Here is a 24,665-nt window from a genome sequence, read left to right on the forward strand (position 1 = left end):
AAGTTAATTCCAAATACTCTATAAAATTGAATAAATGCAGACATACAGATTCAATTATTTCACATGAATATCCAGTTGAGCAATAATAAATTATGGTGTACAACACTTCACATCTCATTTATTTTCAAATGCAGTTGAGTCTCAACAGATTCACACCATTTCCATAGAACATAAGAACTACCTTCCTTTTAACAAAAAAAGAGTTTGTAACCATTAGAGGTCCGATTCTGCAAAATTTAGCAATTTAAGTGTTCACGGGGAAAGCAATGATATAGTGTAATATCACCAGACTAATCCAGAATTCCAGAATAACGTTCCAAGGGTTTGAATGCTATCATGGCAGATGAATTCAATAAAAATCTAGTCTAATGGTGACCATATAACCACTGTTGATTGTCACGAAAAAAAAACCATCCATTGTACTACTCTTTACAGATTGTATTCCACTACCCTTACCTGTTTCCCACCTGTACATGATTCCAGATCTACTTAATGTAGCTCACTCCTAACTACTTCTTGGAAATGGGGTACAAATGCTGCAGCAGTACCCACGTTTCATGAAAGAATAGGTAATGTACATACATAGTAAGAGCAGTTTATTGGCTGTAAAGAACTTTGTTATTCTATTTCATGTTATAGAGATGTGCCAAAGTGTGGAGCTGGATGAACACAGCAGGCCAAGCAGCATCTCTAGAGCACAAAAGCTGACGTTTCGGGCCTAGACCCTTCAGGCTCGAAACGTCAGCTTTTGTGCTCTAGAGATGCTGCTTGGCCTGCTGTGTTCATCCAGCTCCACACTTTGTTATCTTGGATTCTCCAGCATCTGCAGTTCCCATTATCACTCTATAACATGAAAGGCAAGTTATAAATGTAAGTATGCCCTTCACAATTTAACAATGTGGTGTATAAGTGGGAAGAATTAAGTTCCTTATTACAGCAGTACTTTCTAATTCTCCCAACACCGACTTCATTTCAAATCTTGAAAATTGTGGTAATCTTTCTGAAAGAACTAAGAGTGGGTTGTGAGCTTGTTGGGAGGGGGAGGGGCCTATGGGAGCAGGGGATTGGAATGTGACCCATTTTTGTTTCCTGTTAGGCATGCAGAACCCCATGGCAGCTGCTACTAACTCAGAGCTCATGATTTGAACATTTCAGGTCATGACCTCACTCTTGGTCCAGATCTGCACTTTAGAAAGCCCTGTCTTAGAGAGTCCTACAGTTTTTGTGTTGCTTCTACACGATAGATCATAACTTCAAACTTTATTTGCGTATTAATAATTACCATTGAGAGGGATAAGCATTTGGATCTCATTATTTTGTTAACCCACAAGTGCCATGGTCTCCATTCATAATGGCAGATCATAAACATGTAAAATTGAATGAGCAGTTAATTTAAGAAATAAAGTCAGGTATTAAGCCATATTCTCAATTATAGAAGATCACTGAGGTGACTTACGAATGCAATTAACTCAACTAACATGCAGAAAAAGAACCATATTATTATTTTCCATCTGTTTGTTTGTGATAGTGCAGCTATTCCTATATTATTTTCAAAATAAATCCCAGACCAGATAAAGGTCACATTAGTTGTAGGAAGCATTTTTGAGGAATGTTTATTAAGACTTCTATTGAAGGAGATTCGATATGAAGTCATTATGACTGAAAATTTAAATATTAAATAACGATGAATTTATGTGAAACAGGAACTTTGTTCGTTGAAGATTCCTTGCTTAGACTGAAATAATCATTGCTGAGAATACATTGCCTGGATCAACATGCTACTTGTGACCAAGATCCCAAGTATTGACTTGCTAGGTGAATGTTTAAATAGTGATATACATATTATGACAGCATGCCATTTATGAGAAAACCTAGCTGAAATACAAACGAAGTACTGAGATGCTGGAGTTCTGAAACAAAAACAAAGTGCTGGAGAAACTCAGCAGGTCTGGCAGCATCTGCGGAAAGCGAAACAAACAACTTTTTGCGTCCATACCACTATTCTTCAAAATATTCAGAAGAATGTCACATTGGACATTAACTCCTTTCTCTCTACAGATTCTGCCACCTCTCCTGAGTTTAAACTATTTGAAGTACTGTCTGGAGTTTTATAAATAAGTTATATACCCTCATTGCCTACTTAAAAAAAAAGCCACATAACTACTTCAAATGAAGTCTTTTTTTTCAGACATGCTTTAAAAAGTTCAAGTTTTTAACTTCTGAAACTGAACTCAAACAGATTCAATTCACACTTGTATATTTTAAGAGTGATTAGAGTATTTAAAATCGGATGCATTTTACCAATAGCTGGCATTCTAAATGTGAATTCTGATCTAAAATATCGTAACTTAAAGACCATTTTATAACATGCCCAAACCCAAAAAATTGAAAATATTCAAAATAAATCTTATTTGACAATATGAATTCAGAAAAGGAATGTTCAGCTTGCTCTTGGATACAGTCAGAAATATGTTCATACAACAAATAGAATTCTTTTGTTTCCAGGCCATCTTGGATACATCAGATACACAGAAAGATAATTAGTAGTCCATGCCCTCATCACTCTCATACCAATCAGATGGCGCATCGGTGCCAAAGTATCGATCTCCAAAATTACCTGAATATTAACAACATTTATTGCATTAATACTTATTGTTAAACCGCAATGGCTAATATTAAAATTACAGTACTTTCTACATTAAACACTTATGCTACTCGTTTAATTCAAACATGATAAAAAAATTTCCTTTTTTTACACACCTTCTCTAAGCTTTGAATTAAGAGTATGGAAAATATTGATAATTTTCTTGTAAATAGTGCCACTGTAATATAGAAAATCCCAAGATATTCATGGCTGCAAGGAAAAAAATGGCTACCAAGCCAAAGGAACAGATTTTAGGAGGTCTGACCAAAAACCTAGTCTAAGTGGTGGTTACCAAAGGGTTAGCACTGCTGCCTCACAACACCAGGGATCCAGGTTCGATTCCAGCCTTGGGCAACTGTCGGTGTGGTGTTTGCACATTATCCCTGTGTCTGCGTGGACTTTCTCTGAGTGCTCCGGTTTCCTCCCACAGTCCAATGATGTGCAGGTTTGGTGGATGGCCATGTTATATTGCCCATAGCGTTTAGAGATGTGTAGATTAGCTGAATCATAGGGGTATGGGTCTGGGTGGGATGTTCCGAGGGTCGGTGGATTTGTTGGGATGAAGAGCCTGTTTCCACACTGTAGGGATTCTATGATTCTAAGAATACGGAAAGACAAACAGTTTAATGCACGTAATTCCACAGCATAGGGTCCAGGTTGAAGTGACAACTGGCAGTAATAGGAAGGACAGGGGGAGTACATGCTGAAGACTGTCCTACAACAAAAGACCGAGCAGCTTTATTGGAAACATAGAAACTTCAGAGTAAACTTGACAAGGTAAATGTTGAGTAAAATTTCTCCTGGCTGGGAAGTCAAGAAAACAGGGTCATTACATCAGAACAAGAATTGGCTATTTAGGACTGAGTTAGAAATCTTTTAATGCAAAAGTCTGTGAAATTTTAGAATTCTCCACCCCAGAGAATTGTGGATGTTAAGTCATCATGTATATTCAAGATGGAGGTTGATCAAATTTATGGGTACTATTGTTTATAGGAATATTACCCGAAAGTAGAGCTAAGGTAGAAGATCAGCCATGGTTTTCATATGAGCAAAAAGCAGGATTAGGCTCCTCAAGCCTTCATTTAAAAAGATCACGGCAAATCTGACTGTGATCTCCAATCCACGTTCCCGCCTAACCCTGATAATCTTTCATGTACTCGCTTATCAAGAATCTATCCACCTCTGCCTTAAAAAATATTTAAAGGCTCTGCTTGTACAAACTTTCCAGGAAGAAAACCTGAGAGGGATATGGCTGTCTTTGAGAATGTTTTTTATCTCATCACTAGTCAAACACCCAGGATATTATGTTTCAATCAATTCCTGAATCATGGTGCATTGTCAAAGGTTCAAAATAGTATGCTCACGGCCCTATTGTTTATGCTTTTACATTTCCAGATGAGGTTTTGCTGACGGAAAGCATGTAATTGGTGGTGGGGGATCAAGGATGAATCTTTGGACGCTTCCAAAACAATGGGACAGGAGTGGCATGAAAAGTCAGAGATTCAACAATATCTTGCATTTAAATAGCGTCTTTGCCATGTCCTAGATACTTCACAAAGGCATAAAACAAAATGACATTCGATCACATGGAAAAATATTAGGTCAGACGACTGAAGGTTTAGACAATAACTTAGGACTAAGAAGTGTTTGAAAGGAGGAATGGATAGTTGCGAGGATTAGGGAGGCAACTCATGAGTTAAACTGAAGGCACGGCCACCAATGGAGAAGCAATTCAAATCAGGGATGCTCAAAAGGTCAGAGTTGGAGGGGTGCAGATATCTTGGAGGATTGTAAAGCTGGAGCATATTCCAGACATAAGGAGGAATTTGAGTATGTGCATGAGAATTACAATGTTCAGCTGTTGCTTCACCAGGAGCCAATCTAGGTTGGCAGGTATCAGATGTTGCATGAACTGAATTTATAGTGAGTTAAAACACTGGCGGGAAGGTTTAGGATGGCCTCAAGATTACAGAGTGCAGAATGTAGAAGGCCAGTTCGGAAGGAGTTAAAATATTCAACACTGGAGGTGACAAAAGCATGCATGAGTATTTCAGTGATAGAACAGCATTTACAGGGGCAGTCAGTTATGTGACGAAGGTGGAAATGTGCAGTTTTATTCATACAAGTGGATGTAGTTGGAAACTCATTCCTGGATCAAACAGAATACCAAGGTTGCAAACATTCTGGTTCAGCCTCAGATAACTGCCATGTAGAAGGGTGGATTCCATGGCTAGGAAGCAGAATTTGTAGCAGAGACAAATAATGACTTAGATCTTACCAAGATTTACTTGAAGATCATTTCTGCTCACTCAATATTCTACTGTGCATATGCAGTCTGAAAATTTAGAGACAGTGAAGGAGATGAGAGGTGGTGGGAAAGTAAGGCTAGCTAAAGGGTTCAGTATACATGAGGAAACTGACACATTTTCAGATGGTGTTGACAAAGAACATAGGAGAGATGCCAAAGAGATGATTTTTGATGATTAGATAGATAAAAATGTAACCAAGCAAGTTCTGTCTCAGAGATAATGGGAACTGCAGATGCTGGAGATTCCAAGATAATAAAATGTGAGGCTGGATGAACACAGCAGGCCAAGCAGCATCTCAGGAGCACAAAAGCTGACGTTTCGGGCCTAGACCCTTCATCAGAGCCTGTCTCATCCAGTTCTGTCTCATCCAGCTGGTAATGGTGAAGTAGTGTTGAGAGGACACTGGCGCCAAAGGTTGCAATGACACCAAAAAGGATGAGGAAGAACAGCCTGGTCACAATCCTAAGTAAAGATAAGCTCAATAACTGCCAGCCAGTCAGTTTAACTTTAGTGTTGGAAAAGCTTCTGGAAACAATATTTAGAAAGATGTAGTCTCACGGGCAAGCATTGGATTAATAAAAGAAAGTGAGCATGGATTCCTTAAGGGAAAATTGTATTTAACTAGTTTACTGCATTTTTTTTTCTGAAGAGGTAACAGACAAGATTAATGAAAGCAAAGTGTTTGATTGCTTGAACTTCAAAAAGGGATTGCAAGCAGTACAAATACTAATCCTTGTACTTTGGCATTCTTGTCATATTAGCTCTTGGCTCTTACACCCCTTCCAGTTAAATTGACTGGCTGGCAGTTGTTGAACTTACCTTTACTTAGAATTGTGACAAGACCAGGCTGTTTTTCCTCATCCTTCTTGGTGCCACAGCAACCTTTGGCATCATGTTTTAAACTGTCCAGAGAAAAGCAAAATTACCCCACAAGGAAATCAGTTTCAGTGTTTAAGTGCACCCCATTTGCCTGACAAAAAGCACTGACAACAGTTCTAAGAATTAACAGACATTAATATCTGTGTTCTATTTACAAACACTTGTGTTAAATGTAAAAGATGAACATTTGGCATCTCAATCTTGCTTGGCCTCCTGAGATCAACAACCTCTGTTCCACACTTGTAACTACCCAACAGCCAAGAATCTAATATGATTACATGCAACAGGAAAATTAAGCTACTTGGCCCTTTAAGCCTGCACTACCACCTAACAATCAAACCACATATGATCAAAAAATTTGACCAAGTTGTAGGTTGAACTTTGGTAATCCATCACACTCCCTCAACCCCATGGCATTCCCACACTTCAAGAACACACACCTTACTGTTTCTCACAATCTAAACCCCTAAAATCCCATACATCCTCTTCTGCCACCATTGTAAATCTTCTCTTGTTCAACCCCATAATTCATATTTGATATCAATCTGCCTTCCATCATAGTCAACTCCAAGCAGGTGCTGATTTTGAATTAGCACCACTTCACACTTCAGCCTGTTTTGTCACCTGTACATACCATACTATTTTACCACCTTTGTTGAAAAAAGTACAGGTACTGATTTATTTAATAAAGGCAAAATTCAAATTGAAAAAAATAACATTAATAAATATAAAGGAAAGGACTTGTATTTACATAGCACCATTCACAACCTCAATGGCCAAAACCAAAATGTCAAAATTTCAAAGCAGAATCCTATTTGTCAGCTACATGAGGAACAAATGTTCCAAAATTGAGACTCTGGAAAAATTAATCTTTCATGTGTTTAAAATTTCTCAAAAATGACAGTAAGAATAAATTAACTGACATAGAAAACTGTACAGTAAAGATATATCTCAGTAGCCAGATACAGAATATAAAAATGAAAGAATAGGATAAAAGTAATTGAAAATATCTAACAAGAGAAAAAGAAAAGACAATTTTGCTAATAGATTTTCTGGGTTAGATCTTGGAAATCAAAACATCAGGTTCTACATGGCTTGGTCTTAAACTGTAACGGAAAACTGCCTTGGACCGTATACCTGCAATTTACTTTTATAATTCTGTTGAAATATGTACTAAACAAATAACCTCCATGCCAATAACCAGCCTTCCGGTACCTCATACCTTTAAAAGTAAGGGGAATATTTCCTACCTTAATTTATTAACACTACAGACAGTAATTGTGGTGAGGAACTGGTAAAATCAGTATTCACAGATACAGAAAATAATCGAAGGAACTGCGCATGCTGTAAATCAGGATCAAAAACAAAGTTGCTGGAAAAGCCCAGCAGGTCTGGCAGCATCTATGAAGGAAAAAAAGTTAACGTTTTGGGTCTGGTGACCCTTTCTGAGGACTCTTGTTTTTTCCTTCACAGATGCTGCCAGACCTGCTGGGTTTTTCCAGCAACTTTGTTTTTGTTGAGAAAATAATCATTGTCTACCAGGACTTGTACTTTATGTCAAGTCAAACAGCTGATTTACCCGAAGCATGGAAGAAATAAGAAGTAGCCTCCTTAGTTAGATTCAAATTCACATATGACCTTACCTATTCCAGGAATAATGTGAAATTCGTCATTTACTTTCTTGTCTACAGCAGTGGTGATAATGTTAACCTTAGGAAAAGCATAAGCAACCGAGTGCACTCCCATTTCAGCCATCAACAATGACAGCAGGAAAATTTTATCTTCTTGCACATCATGATCCTGAAATAAGTCAGACAGATTTCAAGAGGTGTAGATTTCATCAGCTGCAAAACTAGGCCTACATACACTAATATTATTTCATAAAATTATTGGAGATGTTCAAAGTAATGGAAATCATAAATATCGCAAACTTTATTCAAATAGATGCAACTTTACAATAATTTCATACCACTATTTTGCTGCACAAAATCAAGAGCTGCAAATCACAATATTCCACTACATTACATAAAATTACATCCAATAGTTCACAGATGCTTCTGCAGGTTGTCCAGAAATCACATTTCGATGTGTCACTCAACGTGAATTAGTTCTGAGCCTTTTGCTAAACAAAGAAACTGAGATCAGATATGCAAGTATTTAGACTGCATTATAATTCTGAAAAGGAAATTAAATATCAAAATCCTTCTTCAGTACGTCTAACAATCAGACATGTTCCTCTGATGTCATATACTGTATATTAATTCATACTAATTAGGCTGTCACTCAGGAGTAGGGATAACTTCCACTGCAAAATTGAGATGACTAAAGAGTTCAATGTTGATCCACACACTCTGCCACAGATCAGACAAATGTTGTTTGATAAACAGGAGCGAATGGATGTTCAGGTTTTCACATGCACCATCCATTGTTTTCACTTGGCCGCCATCTGGACTCTGTTGAAGATGCACAAAATACTTGAAACCTTCATGGATCCTTTTTTCAGTTTAATTGGTCTTGGGAAGAGGTTCACACATTGGTTAGGATGTTGCATCTTTCAAGGATCCCCTCAAAGTGTTTCTTCTTCCCTCCTTGTAATCCCTTCTGTGATGAAACTCAGAGTAGAGAACTTGTTTTAGGAGTCTTGTATCAGGTATGTGGATGATATGGCCTATTCAATTCAGCTGTCTAATCTACTAAGATGGGAATTGACAAAGCCCTTGAAGTATATAAAGGAAGTAGGAAAGCAATTATACAAAGAATTAAAAGGGCTAAATGGGCATATGAAAAGTCATTAGCAAATAGGATTATGGAGAATCCCAAGGCTTTTTATACATTTATAAAAAGTAAGAGGGTAGCCCCACTCAACGACAAAGCAGGAAATTTATGTTTGGAGCCAGAACAGGTAGGTGAGATCTTAAATAAATACTTTGTATTGGTATTTACCAAAGAAATGGAACTGGGGTGGGGGGGGGGGGGGGGGGCACGATCTGAGGGAAGGGAGTGTCGAATTTCTAAGCCAAGTTGCTATTAAAAAGGAACAGGTGTTGTGCATCTTAAAAAGTATTAAGATAGATAAGTCCCCAGATCAGGACGGGATCTATTCCAGAATATTGAGGTAGGCAAAAGAACAAATTGTTGGAGCATTCACAGATATCTTTGTATTCTCTTTGGCCACAGGTGAGGTCCCAGAGAAATGCAGAATACCTAATGTTGTCCCAACGATTATAAAAAGTAACACGGACAATGCAGGAAATTACAGGCCTGTGAGCCTCAAGTCAGTGGTATGGAAATTATTGGAAAAGATTCTCAGGGACAAGATCTATAAGCATGTAGAAGCATGATTAATGATAAACAACATGGTTTTGTGCAGCTGAGGTTGTGCCTCACTAACTTGAGATCATGTTTTTTGGGGAAGTGGCGAAGATGATTGATGAGGGAAAAGCAGTTGATGTTGGGCTTCAGTAAAGCCTTTGAGAAGGTCCCTCATGACAGACTGATACAAAGATTAAGTCATTTCGTATCGGGGTGAGCTGGCAAGATGGATACAGAATTGGCTCAGTCATAGGAGAAACAGGGTAGTGGTGGAAGGGTCTTTTCAGAATGCAGGGTTGTAACCAGTGCTGTTCCAAAATCAGTGCTGTGCCCTCTGCTGTTTGTGATCTACATAAATGATTTGGAGGAAAACATAGTTGGTCTAATTACTAAGTTTGTGGACAATACAAAGATTGGTGGAGTTGTGTTTAGTGAGGATTGTCAGAGGATCTAGCAGGATGTTGATCAGCTGGAGGCATGGGTAGAAAGATGGCAGATGGAGTTTAATGTGGACATATGGGAGGATGCATTTTGGAAGGTCAAATACAGGTGGAAATTATGCAGTGAATGGCAGAACCCTTAGAAGTATTGATAAGCAGAGAGATCTGGGTGGGCAGGCCCATGGATCACTGAAGGCAGCAGTGCAGGTAGATAAGGTAGTAAAAAAGGCCTACAGCATACTTGCCTTCATTGGAAGGGGCAATGAGTATAAACATAGACAAGTTATGCTGCAGCTTTTTTGTTAGACCACACTTGGAATACTGCACACTTGGTCACCACACTAGCAAAAGGACGTTGACGCTTGGAGAGGGTACAAAAAAGATTTAAGATGTTACCCGGTATGGGGGATTTTAGCTACAAAGAAAGGGTGGATAGACTGGGTCTGTTTTCACTGGAACACAGGAGGTTGAGGAGAGACCTGATAGAAGTTTAAAAGATTGTGAATGGCATGGATAGAGTGGAAAGTATGAGGCTCTTTCCCAGTGTAGAGGGGTCAATTATTAGGGGACACAGGTTCAAGGTGGGGAAAGTTTAAAAGAGATGTGCGAGGTACATTTTTCACAAAAGGGTGGTGAGTGCCTGGAACACCCTGCCAGAGGTGGTGGTGGAAGCAGATACAATAGCAGCTTTCAAGAAGCACCTGGACGAATACATGAATAGGATAGGAATAGAGGAATACAGATCTTGGAAGTGAAGAGTCTTAATATGCAAGGATAAAAATGTGTTGGCGCAGGCTTGGAGGGCTGAAGGGCCTGTTCCTGTGCTGTATTGTTCTTAATGCTGCGCATGATAGCCTGAAAGGATACCGATATTAGACCTTCTATTTTTGCTACTGTATTTGCAGAATTTTGCAGAGGCATTGCTGGTGATATTTCTCCAGCCATTTGAGGTGTCAGTTGTAGATTATCCATTTCAGTGACACATACCGAACGGAAAGTAATCCTGCTGCTTGTACATCCTGAACTTTACACTAGTTTTGAGATCTCTGCCATTAAACACTCTATTCCTTAGTTGACCTAAGGCTGCACAGGCACATTGAAGCGGACAGAGAATCAGATTAATGTCTGCTTTAGCTGAAAGCAAGTTCCTAAATTATGATAGTGGAGCCACATAATTAAGTGGCTCAGCAGAGTTCTCGATAGTCAGGCAGTAGTGCTGCACAGATACAGAAAGCTGGAGAAGGTTCAACCAGATGGTTAGTCTGAGACCTATTCTCTCAATGTCTCCAATAATGTGTTGAAGATGGTTCAGAACTCAGTATGAAGGTGCAGAAACACAAGCATCAGTGCACTGCACCCTGATGACAAAGATTGGGATCTGTTTCTGGACTGGAAGCAACACAGATTTAATAGTTCCCTCCTGGTCCTGTAGATGATCTTTGCTCTAGGAGGATCTTCATGGCTATGGGTAGAGTGTTGCTGCAATGAAGATGGAGAAGAGTGTTGGTGTAATGACACAGCCGTGCTTGTCTCCACTTTTGAACTTGCTTTTGTGGTGGATCCTGGAATGAGGATCACATTTTGCATCCTGCTGTGCAGCAGACGGAGATTGTTGATGAATTTCTGCACGGCGCCAAAGTTGAATAAGATGTTCCAAATCTCTAACAAGAACAGGAATTCTTGGAAGAACCTCAGCGATAGGGTTAGGGTTAGGGTTAGGGGAGATGAAGCAGAGTTAACATTTTGGGTCCAGTGACCATTCCTCAGGTGATGAAGAAAATGAACATAAATACCCTGAAAAGGAAAAATAAATTCTAGCAGTTACATAAAAGATACCAGACACAAATGTTATGCTTTAAAATAAGATGCAAAACCACCTTCCGCTCTAAACACCATCTCTCACAACAAAGTTTCTCTTAGTAATATAATTTACTGACCAGAGGTTGTAACTCAAACCTGCCAAGGCTACAGGTGTAACTGAAAACAAACAGCAACCTCTTTTTTAAAATCATTGTTTACCCACCAGAAGGACTCGAACTGCCATCATTGCAGCAGCTCCTGTTGACACTGTACTGTCCATCAGAATGACATAATCCTCACTAATATCCTTAGGTAATCGAAGATAATGTAGCTATACAAGAGATAAATAAAGTGGTTAATCTGAAGGCACCAAAAACAAGACCATTTCAATCTTTTAGCTGTTGAAACAAGAAAAGCAATTTTCAATTATATTACTGATGTAAGACTGTTGGATTAATTGTTAAAATCTAACTTATCATTAGAAACCAACACCATACTTTATCAGGAACTTTAGTAGTGAAGAGGGAAAACTTCTATAGGTATTTAAGGAATAAAAGAATGACGAAAGTAAGATTAGGGTCAATCAAGGATAGTAGTGGTAAGTTGTGTGTGGAGTCAGAGGAGATAGAGGAAGGACTAAATGAATATTTTTCAAAAGTATTCACTCTAGAAAATGTTGTCGCGGAGAATACTGAGATACAGGCTACTAGACTAGGTGGGATGGAGGTTCACAAGGAAGAGGTATTAGAAATCCTACAGAGGGTGAAGATAGATAAGTCCCCTGGGCCGGATGGGATTTATCTTAGGATCCTCTGGGAAGCCAGGGAAGATTGCCGAGCCTTTGGCATTGATCTTTAACTCGTCATTGTCTACAGGAATAGTGCTAGACGACTGGAGAATAGCAAATGTGGTTCCCCTGTTCAAGAAGGGGAGTAGAGACAACCCTGGTAATTATAGACCAGTGAGCCTTACCTCAGTTGTTGGTAAAGTGTTGGAAAGGGTTATAAGGGATAGGATTTATAATCATCTAGAAAAGAATAAATTGATTAGGGATAGTCAGCACGGTTTTGTGAAGGGTAGGTCATGCCTCACAAACTTTATTGAGTTCTTTGAGAAGGTGACCAAACAGGTAGATGAGAGTAAACCGGTTGATGTGGTGTACATGGATTTCAGCAAGGCGTTCAATAAGATTCCCCACAGTAGGCTATTGGACAAAATGCGGAGGAATGGAATTACGTGAGACAGAGCAATTTGGATCGGAAATTGGCTTGCTGAAAGAAGAGAGAGGGTGGTAGTTGATGGGAAATGTTCATCCTGGAGACCAGTTACTAGTGGTGTACTGCAAGGGTTGGTGTTGGGTGCACTGTTGTTTGTCATTTTTATAAATGACCTGGATGATGGTGTAGAAGGATGGGTTAGTAAATTTGCAGACAACATGAAGGTCAGTGGAGTTGTGGATAATGACGAAGGATGCTGTAGGTTGCAGAGAGACATAGATAAACTGCAGAGCTGGGCTGAGAGGTGGCAAATGGAGTTTAATGCAGACAAATATGAGGTGATGCACTTTGGTAGGAGTAACCGGAAGGGAAAGTACTGGGCTAATGGTAAGATTCTTAGTAGAGTTGATGAGCAGAGAAATCTCAGTGTCCACGTACACAGATCCTTGAAAGTTGCCACCCAGGTTGACAGGGCTGTTAAGAAGGCATACAGTGTTTTAGCTTTTATTAATAGAGGGATCGAGTTCTGGAACCAAGAGGTTATGCTGCAGCTGTACAAAACTCTGGTGTGGCCACACTTGGAGTATTGTGTACAGTTCTGGTCACTGCATTATAAGAAGGATGTGGAAGCTTTGGAAAGGGTGCAGAGGAGATTTACTGGGATGTTGCCTGGTATGGAGGGAAGGTCTTGTGAGGAAAGGCTGAGGGACTTGAGGCTGTTTTCATTAGAAAGAAGAAGGTTGAGAGGTGACTTAATTGAAACATATAAAATAAGCAGAGGGTTAGATAGGGTGGATAGGGAGAACCTTTTTCCTAGGATGGTGACGGCGAGCACGAGGGGGCATAGCTTTAAATTGAGGGGTGAAAGATATCGGACAGATGTCAGAGGTAGTTTCTTTACTCAGAGAGTAGTAAGGGAATGGAACGCTTTGCCTGCAACGGTAGTAGATTCGCCAACTTTAGATACATTTAAGTCATCATTGGATGAGCATATGGACGTCCATGGAATAGTGTAGGTTAGATGGGCTTGAGATCGGTATGACAGATCGGCACAACACTGAGGGCCGAAGGGCCTAAACCGTGCTGTAATGTTCTATGTTCTAACTGGAGAAGTAAGACACAAAAAATGCCAAGGTGTTGACATTGTGAGAGTAATGTCAAACTTTTGCTTACTCTAGCAAAAAGCTGAGGACTTGAATGTGCTCTGGGAGAAACTGTTATGCATGAATGAAATGTAGATGTCTCTTCTGCACAAGATAAGAAAGCATTAAATATAAGCCTTCAGATATACTGAACATAGAACATAACAGCACAGTACAGGCCCTTCGGCCCTCGATGTTGTGCCGACCTGTCATACCGATCTCAAGCCCATCTAACCTACACTATTCCATGTACGTCCATATGCTTGTCCAATGACGACTTAAATGTACCTAAAGTTGGCGAATCTACTACCATTGCAGGCAAAGCGTTCCATTCCCTTACTACTCTGAGTAAAGAAACTACCTCTGACATCTGTCCTATATCTTTCACCCCTCAATTTAAAGCTACACCCCCTCATGCTCGCCGTCACCATCCTAGGAAAAAGGCTCTCCCTATCCACCCTATCTAACCCTCTGATTATTTTACATGTTTCAATTAATTCACCTCTCAACCTTATTCTCTCTAATGAAAACAGCCTCAAGCCCCCCAGCCTTTCCTTGTAAGACCTTCCCTCCATACCAGGCAACATCCGAGTAAATCTCCTCTGCACCCTTTCCAAAGCTTCCACATCCTTCTTATAATGTGGTGACCAGAACTGTACACAATACTCCACGTGCGGCCACACCAGAGTTTCGTACAGCTTCACCATAACCTCTTGGTTCCAGAACTCGATCCCTCTATTAATAAAAGCTAAAACACTGTACGCCTTCTTAACAGCCCTGTCAACCTGGGTGGCAACTTTCAAGGATCTGTGTACATGGACACCGAGATCTCTCTGCTCATCTACACTGCTAAGAATCTTACCCTTAGCCCTGTACTTTGCCTTCCGGTTACTCCTACCAAAGTGCATCATACTGCTAAATACAAACAGCATTATATAATTATATTAGGTTAGTAACAACCACATCACCTATTCCTGCATGATGGAGAAAAGCATGTTCACAGCAGGGTCACCATTTGATGATTGAAGAAAGAGAGTGTTTAACTGGATAAGTCAGGATAAAAGAGGGTCTCTTGATCAAATTTTGTGTGGTGCAGATATCTAGCAAACAATTCAAAATCAAACAAGAATCTAGAATCAGGAGAAGACAGAACAGTGAGGAAAAAAAGAACAACCAGAAGTCCAAAAGCTACAACAGAAGTCATCACACACTCCCCATATAGTCATAATACAGGAATATAGAGTACAAGAGTTTTATAGAGTATATCACTGCCTGACTGGGAAATAGCAAGAACTGCAGATGCTGGAGTTTGAGTCAATACAACCTGGAACTGGTGGAACACAGGAGGTCAGGCAGCGTCAGAGGAGCTGGAAAGTCAACATTTACACCCTTCATCAGTTCTCAAGCTCCATGCTGTATTGTCCCTGCCTGACTATATTGTTTTAATTTACCATAAAGAAATCTGTTTGGGCTTTATCTCATTAGTCTCACGAATAAATCGGCTATTTCCTGTGACAATTACAGACGCAAAACAACCAAACGCCAACAGTTCCATCCTGGCTGGTTTTGACCAGGTTATGAATGCCTTTAGTAAGAAAAAAAGTCAGTCTTATTGTAGCGAGCTCTAACAGTGTGTGTCATAGGAAGGACGAGCTATGTGGAATATGGAGACTTTGAAATGGTCCACAAGTGGTTAAAGCCAATAACAGGCAAAATTATGTAATCCAAAATTGTTAGACAGGTCTTCAGGCAAAAAGAAAGTTTATTCATGATAGGGTGTGCCAAAAATTAAAAGATGGGAAGGTGAAACTCCGCCTATAGCACTCATTTTATGCTTAGACTATGAAATTTTTAACCAGAAACCTCAGGGACATAGAGTGTCTGAAGTGGTGGGTTCACGATTTGGAACTTGGCACAAGATGTACAACAACTTTATTGTAACATGTTTCTAATCTGAACACCATAACAGCTGTGAGTGAAATTTGAGATGCTAAAACTAAGTTCAAATATCAGAATAATGATGGATGTTTAAACAACCAACAGTTAGGGGACCAAAACAAAGTGAAGACAACAATTCAAAAAAAAAAGAAAAACTTAAGCATTGAAAGCATTCGACAAGCTTATAGGAAATCCTTTCAGCTTCTACGTTAAGGAAAATTTAAAACTGCTGTCAGAAAGGAATAATGTCATTCCTATTTTAAGGTGATAGCAACTAGATTTGATTTGCAGTACTTGTGTGCGTGAATGGAAGTCTATTTCTCATTGATCGTTACTATTTTCTTGTCTGGCCATCAATGTTGAATGCACAAATTCTTTTTAAGCCTGTTTTATCTAATTGGATTTAATTTTGGAGGGAAACTTGAGACCACTGACCTTAACTTAAACAAATGTGCGTATGTCTTCTTTAAAATTAATTTTGAAACTATGGAAAAGGATAATTTTGACTTGTAAGAGACAAGTTTCAGCCTTGAAAATGTTTGACAGTTTGATTTAATTTCGAGATAATTAAAGAATAGTTGCTTTCCCCTTTTACAATTTGAAGACTTGTCTTACTGAGCTTTATCACATGAAATTAAATAGCAAACATCAGAACTTGAAAAATATTTGACCAGGAGAAAAGCCGAAATTAAAGCAACATGGGGCACTCGTCTTTCTTCTACAATTTAAGCAAGATCACAGTGACATCCATTTGGAGAACCTTTCTCACCTAGAAGGTGATGAGTCTGTGGAATTCTGTATCTCAGAGTATATATCAGGCCACAACGTTATATGTTTTCAAGATGAGGTTAGGTATGGTTATTAGGGCTAAAGGGATCACAGGGTCTAGACAGTAGGTGCAAATAGGGTACTGCGTTGGCTGAACAGCAATGATCATACTGAATGGCAGAGCAGGCTCAAAGAGAATGGCCTACTCCTCTTCCTATTGTCTATGTTTCTATGAAACATATTTATGAATCAAATTCCACAGCAAGATGAAATAACTCCACAGAGGCCGATATTTCACTTATACATCGTCAGCTCTTTCTACTGATCCAGCTCTCAGATTTAACAAAACTTTTGGCACTCACAGTCATAGTCAGAGAGCTGCAAAGCATGGAAACAAACCCTTCGGTCCAACTTGTCCATGTCAACCAGATATCCTAAATTAATCTAGTCTAACTTGTCAGCATTTGGCCCGTATTCATCTAAACCCTTCCTGTTCACATGCCCATCCCGATGCCTTTTACATGTTGTACCAGCCTCCACCACTTCCTCTGGGAGCTCATTCCATATACACATCATGCTCTGCGTGAAAATGTTGCCCCTTAGGTCCCTTTTAAATTTTCCCCCTCTCACCTTAAACCTCTAGTTTTAGACTTCCCTACCCTGGAGAAAAGACCTTGACTATTCACTCTATATCCCTCATGATTTTATAAACTTTTATCTCTATAATTTCTTCAGTGAAGACATGAGCGAAAATACTGTGGTACATTTGATTAATTATTTTGGGCTTTCTCAGAGGTGAATGGTGCTAACTCTGGCAGATGGCAGATGGCTTTTTGATTTTCCAAATACTCTCGTCTTATAGATTGGTAATGACATAATCAAATTTTAGTAATATGATTAGTTTCAGGTTGTCAACACCATCAGATTTAAATTCAACTGGTTTTCTGTTTCTCGGTGCTTGGTTTAAATTAATTGGCCAATTCAAACTCGTTGTCTTGGTAAAAATACTGCTTGGCTGTTCTTTACGAAATGTTTTTATTTGGGTACTTTCGGTGCACCTGCTTCCAAGCACAGGCAAAGCTCAAGCTCTTAAACGGACCACAGCACACATCCCCACAATCATTTTTACTAACAAATTCTCACTTCTTGCCGTACAATTCATGAATACTCTAACCAACTTTGTAACAGTAGGGCAGTGCCCAGAGTACCAACGAGGACAAACATCACCGCCAACAATATCCTCACATTCGTGGGAATGGCAGAGTGAGCCCTAGATTCAAGTCCTGGCATGGGCTCATCGTTCCTGGCCATTGTGGATGCCCACTCAAAGTGGCTGGACATGCAGAGTTCATTCATCAAACAGGGGAATGACGATAGAAAAATTGTGTGCATCTTTGCAATACATATATTTCAGAAGTGTTGGTCACTGATAGTGGGCCATTGTTCACCAGCAGGGAGTTTGAGTATTTTCTCAAGTCAAATGTTATTTCTTATATAAGGGCAGCTCCATACCATCCATCATCCAAGGATCGGGCAGAAAGAGCAGTCCAAACTTTAAAGGCAGGCTTGAGGTGGACGCTGGGAAGTTGTTTCCGTTAGGTGGGGAGACTAGGACCCGTGGGCACAGCCTTAGAATTAGAGGGGGTCAATTTAGAGCGGAAATTAGGAGAAATTTCTTCAGCCAGAGAGTGGTGGGCCTGTGGATTTCATTGCCACGGACCGCAGCGGAGGCCGGGACATTAAATGTCTTCAAGGCAGAGACTGATAAATTCTTGATCTCGCAAGTAATTAAGGGCTACGGAGAGAGTGCGGGTAAGCGGAGTTGAAATGCCCATCAGCCATGATTAAATGGTGGAATGGACTCAATGGGCTGAATGGCCTTACTTCCACTCCTGTGTCTTATGGTCTTAAGAAACAGCCTACAGCTTCACTAGATACCAAACTTTCCCAGTTCCTATTTGATTATAGGACTACCCCTCAGGTAAATATAGGCATAGCTCCAGTAAAGTTGCTAAAAGGGAGGAAGAATCCACACCAGATCTGGATCTGGGATAGACAGTGAAATAGCATCAGGAATGCTAATGTCAGGCATTAGAATCTGGTAAGTGAGAGGCACAGTTTACTTCAGGGGCAATCTCCAGTAATTCTGATGGCGTTCCTGGCAATTGTAAACGTAGAGCTATCGTTGCAATTATTTCCCTTTTCCTCATATACACAGGCAACTCCAACTTCAATGTTTTCACCAATTCTGAAAGCTTTGATCATAGATCATAGAATCCCTATACAGTGTGGAAACAGGCCCTTCAGCCCAACAACTCCACACTAATCCTCAGACCATCCCACCCTGACTCATCGCCCTATAAGCCACCTAACCTACACATTCCTGAACACTATGAACAATTTAGCATAGCCGATCCACCTAGCCTGCACATCTTTGGACTGTGGGAGGAAACTTGAGCACCCGGAGAAAACCCACGCAGACACAGGGAGAACACACAAACACCACACAGACAGTCGCCTGCAAGTGAATTGAGCCCAGATCCCTGGCGCTGAGGCAGTGGTGCTAACCATTATGCCATTATGCTGCACTAAGCGCCATGCTTTGCTCCCTTTCCTCCAGGAAACTGTTAGCGACTGCAAAAGCCATTATTACACAGGGCACACCCTGTTCAAACCAAATGAATGCAACGCCCAAATTTTAAAAAAACAACATTCACCATTCACTGACTTTGAGTCCAATAATCCGAACCTTAACCTGGAATTAGAGAATTTAATCTTAACAAGAGCCACCAATTTGTAACGGATGAGACCAAACTCCCTCAAAATATAATAATCTAGACCCTAACGTTTTCTTATCTTGGAGAGATAAGTGCAAGGTGGTCTGTTCTAGATGTAATTCAGTTGGTCAAACTACTCAACTTTGAGGACAACACTCAATTTTAACATGGCAGTTCAAATACAGACAATAAGAATTAGCTCAACTCTATCAAAATGCTGAACAAAATAACAGATATAATAAATACTACTAACAGTTCCAATATAGTTACATCTCATAAACACACCCTAGGCAAAGGCAAATTCAGTAAAACAGACAGTCTCACATGCAATTCTAGCAGCATGAAGAGAATCCCAACTTTCAGCTGTAACAGGGAGAGGACTAAGAGCTTCCACATCCAACTTCAAGTTCCCAGGAACTGTACAAGGCTAAAGCTAAAATCCAGGTTCTGTGGGAACTTGACCCTACCCAGTCAGGCTGGTTCTGCTGTTCCAACTTTTTTAAAAAATGGCCAAGACCTCATAAGCTGTTTACTCTATACTGCCTTTAAGCAGACTGTTTGTCTCCTCTACCTCGTTTCATTAAGAATCTACCTCTTAAATCCATTATATCATCACGGGCAGACCTTGTAAAATGTTCTTGATTGTCAGCTGAAAAATTGTACAGTCTGACAAGACTCCAAATAGCAGTCTAGCATATTGATACAAACCCTAATTGGTAGTAATTTAGCATACTTCTGGGAATCCTCATCTAACTGCAATTGCAAGTATGCACGGCTCTTATCCAGCTATGTGAAGTCAGCTCCCCTGCTACCCTGAGTGCGAGCAGCAGCGGAGGCAAGACGGACCCGGAAGACTGCAGCTAAGGTAAAGCAGTTTATTTTTAAAATTACTTACCGGTAGCGGGCAGCGGTGTTTTTTTTCCTCTTTCAGAGAAGGAGCGGGAGCACCAGAGGAAGTGACGAGGACCAGAGGGGCAGCCGGGAAGGAAAGCAGTGAGTATAAATACTCACCCTTCGACGCCAACGGCCATTTTGAGTGCGAGCAGCAGCGGAGGCAAGACGGACCCGGAAGACTGCAGCTAAGGTAAAGCAGTTTATTTTTAAAATTACTTACCGGTAGCGGGCAGCGGTGTTTTTTTTCCTCTTTCAGAGAAGGAGCGGGAGCACCAGAGGAAGTGACGAGGACCAGAGGGGCAGTCGGGAAGGAAAGCAGTGAGTATAAATACTCACCCTTCGATGCCAACGGCCATTTTGAGTGCGAGCAGCAGCGGAGGCAAGACGGACCCGGAAGACTGCAGCTAAGGTAAAGCAGTTTATTTTTAAAATTACTTACCGGTAGCGGGCAGCGGTGTTTTTTTTCCTCTTTCAGAGAAGGAGCGGGAGCACCAGAGGAAGTGACGAGGACCAGAGGGGCAGCCGGGAAGGAAAGCAGTGACCATATATATCAGCAAGGCGGCTAAACCCGAGACTCTACAACTGTAGTGTCTCCCACCCGCCCTCCTCCTCTAACCTAGTTAATAAGGTAAGGTTCATTCTAAACTTTCTCTATTGAATATAAGTTTGTTATTAATTTGTTATTATTACTTGACGTAAGCTTTCTACTTTAGTATTGAGTGGGTGTTCAGATAAGTGGGTATGGATCCTAGGGCAGTTGCTTGCTCCTCCTGCAGAATGTGGCAGTTGGGAGGTGTGGCACACGTCTCCGCTGGCTACATCTGCGGGAAGTGCACCCAGCTACAGCTCCTTGAAAACCGTGTTAGGGAAATGGAGCTGGAGCTGGATGAACTACGGATCATTCGGGAGGCAGAGGGGGTAATTGAGAGGAGTTATCGGGAGTTGGTCACTCCTAAGGCTCAGGACGAGGATAGATGGGTTACAGTTAGGGGGAGGAAAGGGGACAGACAGACAGTGCAGAGATCCCCTGTGGGCATTCCCCTCAGCAATAAGTATACCGTTTTGGATACTGCTGGGGGGGTTGACCTACCAGAGGAAAGCCATAGTAGTCAGTTCTCTGGCACTGAGCCTGACACTGTGGCAAAGAAGGGAAGGGGGCAGAATAGAAAAGTACTCGTGGTAGGGGACTCGATAGTTAGGGGAATCGACAGGAGATTTTGTGGGCAAGATCGGGATTCCCGGAAGGTATGTTGCCTCCCTGGTGCCAGGGTCCGGGACGTCTCCGATCGGGTGTATAAAGTTCTAAAAGGGGAGGGCGAACAGCCAGAAATCGTGTTACATATTGGCACAAATGATATAGCCAGAAATAGGTTTGAGGATATAAAAAGTGATTTCAGGGAGTTAGGATGGAAGCTGCAGAGCAGGACGAACAGAGTAGTGTTCTCTGGTTTACTACCGGTGCCACGAGATAGTGAGGTGAGGAACAAGGAGCGGGCGCAGCTGAACACGTGGCTACGCAGCTGGTGTAGGAGGGAGGGCTTCAGATATGTTGATAATTGGGATGCCTTCTAGGGAAGGTGGGACCTGTACAAGAATGACGGGTTGCATCTGAACTGGAAGGGGACCAATGTCCTGGGCGGAAGGTTTGCTCGAGTAGTTCGAGAGGGTTTAAACTAGTATGGCAGGGGGGTGGGAACCTGAGCTGTATACCTGAGGTGAGCGTTGATGCAGGTGAGGCAGTAGCAAGAGGTAGACCAGCTAGTGGGAAGGATTTTCCTGGGAAGGAACCAAGGGATCGGTTAAAGTGTGTTTGCTTTAATGCAAGGAGTATCAGGAATAAAAGTGATGAACTTAGAGCACGGATCAGTACATGGTGCTATGATGTTGTGGCCATAACAGAGACATGGGTTTCTCATGGGCAGGAATGGTTGCTGGATGTTCCAGGGTTTAGAACATTTAAAAAGAATAGGGAGGGGGGAAAAAGAGGAGGGGGTGTAGCACTACTAATCAGAGAGGGTATCACAGCTACAGAAGCTTCCTTTGTCGAGGAAGATCTGCCTACTGAGTCAGTATGGGTGGAAATTAGGAACAGCAAGGGAGTAGTCACCTCGTTAGGGGTTTACTACAGGCCCCCCAATAGCAGCAGGGAGATTGAAGAAAGCATAGGTCGACAGATTTTGGAAAAGTGTGCACGCAGTAGGGTTGTTGTAATGGGTGACTTTAACTTTCCTAATATTGATTGGAACCTCCTTCGAGCAGAAGATTTGAATGGAGCTGTTTTTGTAAGGTGTGTTCAGGAGGGTTTCCTAACGCAGTACGTTGACAGGCCGACGAGGGGAGAGGCCATTCTAGACTTGGTGCTCGGAAACGAGCCAGGGCAGGTATCAGATCTTGTGGTGGGAGAGCATTTTGGTGATAGTGACCATAACTGCCTCACATTCTACATAGCTATGGAGAAGGAGAGGATTAGGCAGAATGGGAGGATATTTAATTGGGGAAGAGGAAACTATGATGCGATTAGACATGAGTTAGGAAGCATGGACTGGGAGCAGTTGTTCCATGGTAAGGGAACTATCGACATGTGGAGACGGTTTAAGGAACAGTTGTTGGGAGTGATGAGTAAATATGTCCCTCTGAGACAGGCAAGAAGGGGTAAGATTAGGGAACCTTGGATGACGAGAGCGGTGGAGCTTCTAGTGAAAAGGAAGAAGGTAGCTTACATAAGGTGGAGGAAGCTAGGGTCAAGTTCAGCTAGAGAGGATTACATGCAGGCAAGGAAGGAGCTCAAAAATGGTCTGAGGAGAGCCAGGAGGGGGCACGAGAAAGGCTTGGCAGAAGGAATCCGGGAAAACACAAAGGCATTTTACACTTACGTGAAGAATAAGAGAATGGTCAAAGAAAGAGTAGGGCCGATCAGGGATAGCATAGGGAACTTGTGTGTGGAGCCTGAGGAGGTAGGGGAAGCCCTAAATGAGTTTTTTGCTTCTGTCTTTACGAAAGAAACGAACTTTGTAGTGAATGAAACCTTTGAAGAGCAGGTGTGCATGCTGGAATGGATAGAGATAGACGAAGCTGATGTGCTGAAAATTTTGTCAAGCATTAAGATTGACAAGTCGCCAGGCCCGGATCAGATTTGTCCTCGGCTGCTTTGGGAAGCGAGAAATGCAATTGCTTCGCCACTTGCGAAGATCTTTGCATCCTCGCTCTCCACTGGAGTCGTACCTGAGGACTGGAGAGAGGCAAATGTAATTCCTCTCTTCAAGAAAGGAAATAGGGAAATCCCCGGCAATTATAGACCGGTAAGTCTCACGGCTGTCGTCTGCAAGGTGTTAGAAAGGATTCTGAGGGATAAGATTTATGGCCATCTGGAAGAGCATGGCTTGATCAAATACAGTCAACACGGCTTTGTGAGGGGTAGGTCATGCCTTACAAACCTTATCGAGTTTTTTGAGGATGTGACTAGAAAAGTTGATGAGGGTCGAGCTGTGGATGTGGTGTATATGGACTTCAGTAAGGCATTTGATAAGGTTCCCCATGGTAGGCTCATTCAGAAGGTCAGGAGGAATGGGATACAGGGGAACTTAGCTGCTTGGATACAGAATTGGCTGGCCAACAGAAGACAGCGAGTGGTAGTAGAAGGAAAATATTCTGCCTGGAAGTCAGTGGTGAGTGGAGTTCCACAGGGCTCTGTCCTTGGGCCTCTACTGTTTGTAATTTTTATTAATGACTTGGACGAGGGAATTGAAGGATGGGTCAGCAAGTTTGCAGACGACACAAAGGTCGGAGGTGTCGTTGACAGTGTAGAGGGCTGTTGTAGGCTGCAGCGGGACATTGACAGGATGCAGAGATGGGCTGAGAGGTGGCAGATGGAGTTCAACCTGGATAAATGCGAGGTGATGCATTTTGGAAGGTCGAATTTGAAAGCTGAGTACAGGATTAAGGATAGGATTCTTGGCAGCGTGGAGGAACAGAGGGATCTTGGTGTGCAGATACATAGATCCCTTAAAATGGCCACCCAAGTGGACAGGGTTGTTAAGAAAGCATATGGTGTTTTGGCTTTCATTAACAGGGGGATTGAGTTTAAGAGTCGTGAGATCTTGTTGCAGCTCTATAAAACTTTGGTTAGACCGCACTTGGAATACTGTGTCCAGTTCTGGGCGCCCTATTATAGGAAAGATGTGGATGCTTTGGAGAGGGTTCAGAGGAGGTTTACCAGGATGCTGCCTGGACTGGAGGGCTTATCTTATGAAGAGAGGTTGACTGAGCTCGGTCTCTTTTCATTGGAGAAAAGGAGGAGGAGAGGGGACCTAATTGAGGTATACAAGATAATGAGAGGCATAGATAGAGTTGATAGCCAGAGACTATTTCCCAGGGCAGAAATGGCTAGCACGAGGGGTCATAGTTTTAAGCTAGTTGGTGGAAAGTATAGAGGGGATGTCAGAGGCAGGTTCTTTACGCAGAGAGTTGAGAGAGCATGGAATGCGTTGCCAGCAGCAGTTGTGGAAGCAAGGTCATTGGGGTCATTTAAGAGACTGCTGGACATGT

At 41.5% G+C, this 24,665-nt stretch overlaps 1 protein-coding gene across 4 annotated transcripts in view; it reads right to left on the minus strand.

Moving 5' to 3' along the window:
* Positions 1 to 776: 776 nt before the first annotated feature.
* Positions 777 to 24,665, minus strand: part of si:ch211-243j20.2 (uridine-cytidine kinase-like 1) — a 276,943-nt gene continuing 253,054 nt past the window's right edge. For 2 of the 4 annotated variants that reach the window (XM_059645472.1, XM_059645473.1), the window contains exons 13-14: positions 11,608 to 11,715; positions 7,741 to 11,378 (exon numbers count right to left, since the gene is read on the minus strand). In XM_059645472.1, the coding sequence (XP_059501455.1) occupies positions 10,893 to 11,378; positions 11,608 to 11,715 (594 nt within the window). In that variant the 3' untranslated portion in view covers positions 7,741 to 10,892. Of the gene's footprint in view, positions 2,618 to 2,647; positions 3,243 to 7,475; positions 7,633 to 7,740; positions 11,379 to 11,607; positions 11,716 to 24,665 lie in introns of those variants that run through there. The other 2 variants (XM_059645474.1, XM_059645475.1) reach the window with 2 other exon arrangements.

The sequence above is a fragment of the Stegostoma tigrinum genome, chromosome 4, assembly GCF_030684315.1.
Source record: "Stegostoma tigrinum isolate sSteTig4 chromosome 4, sSteTig4.hap1, whole genome shotgun sequence".
NCBI lineage: Eukaryota > Metazoa > Chordata > Chondrichthyes > Orectolobiformes > Stegostomatidae > Stegostoma > Stegostoma tigrinum.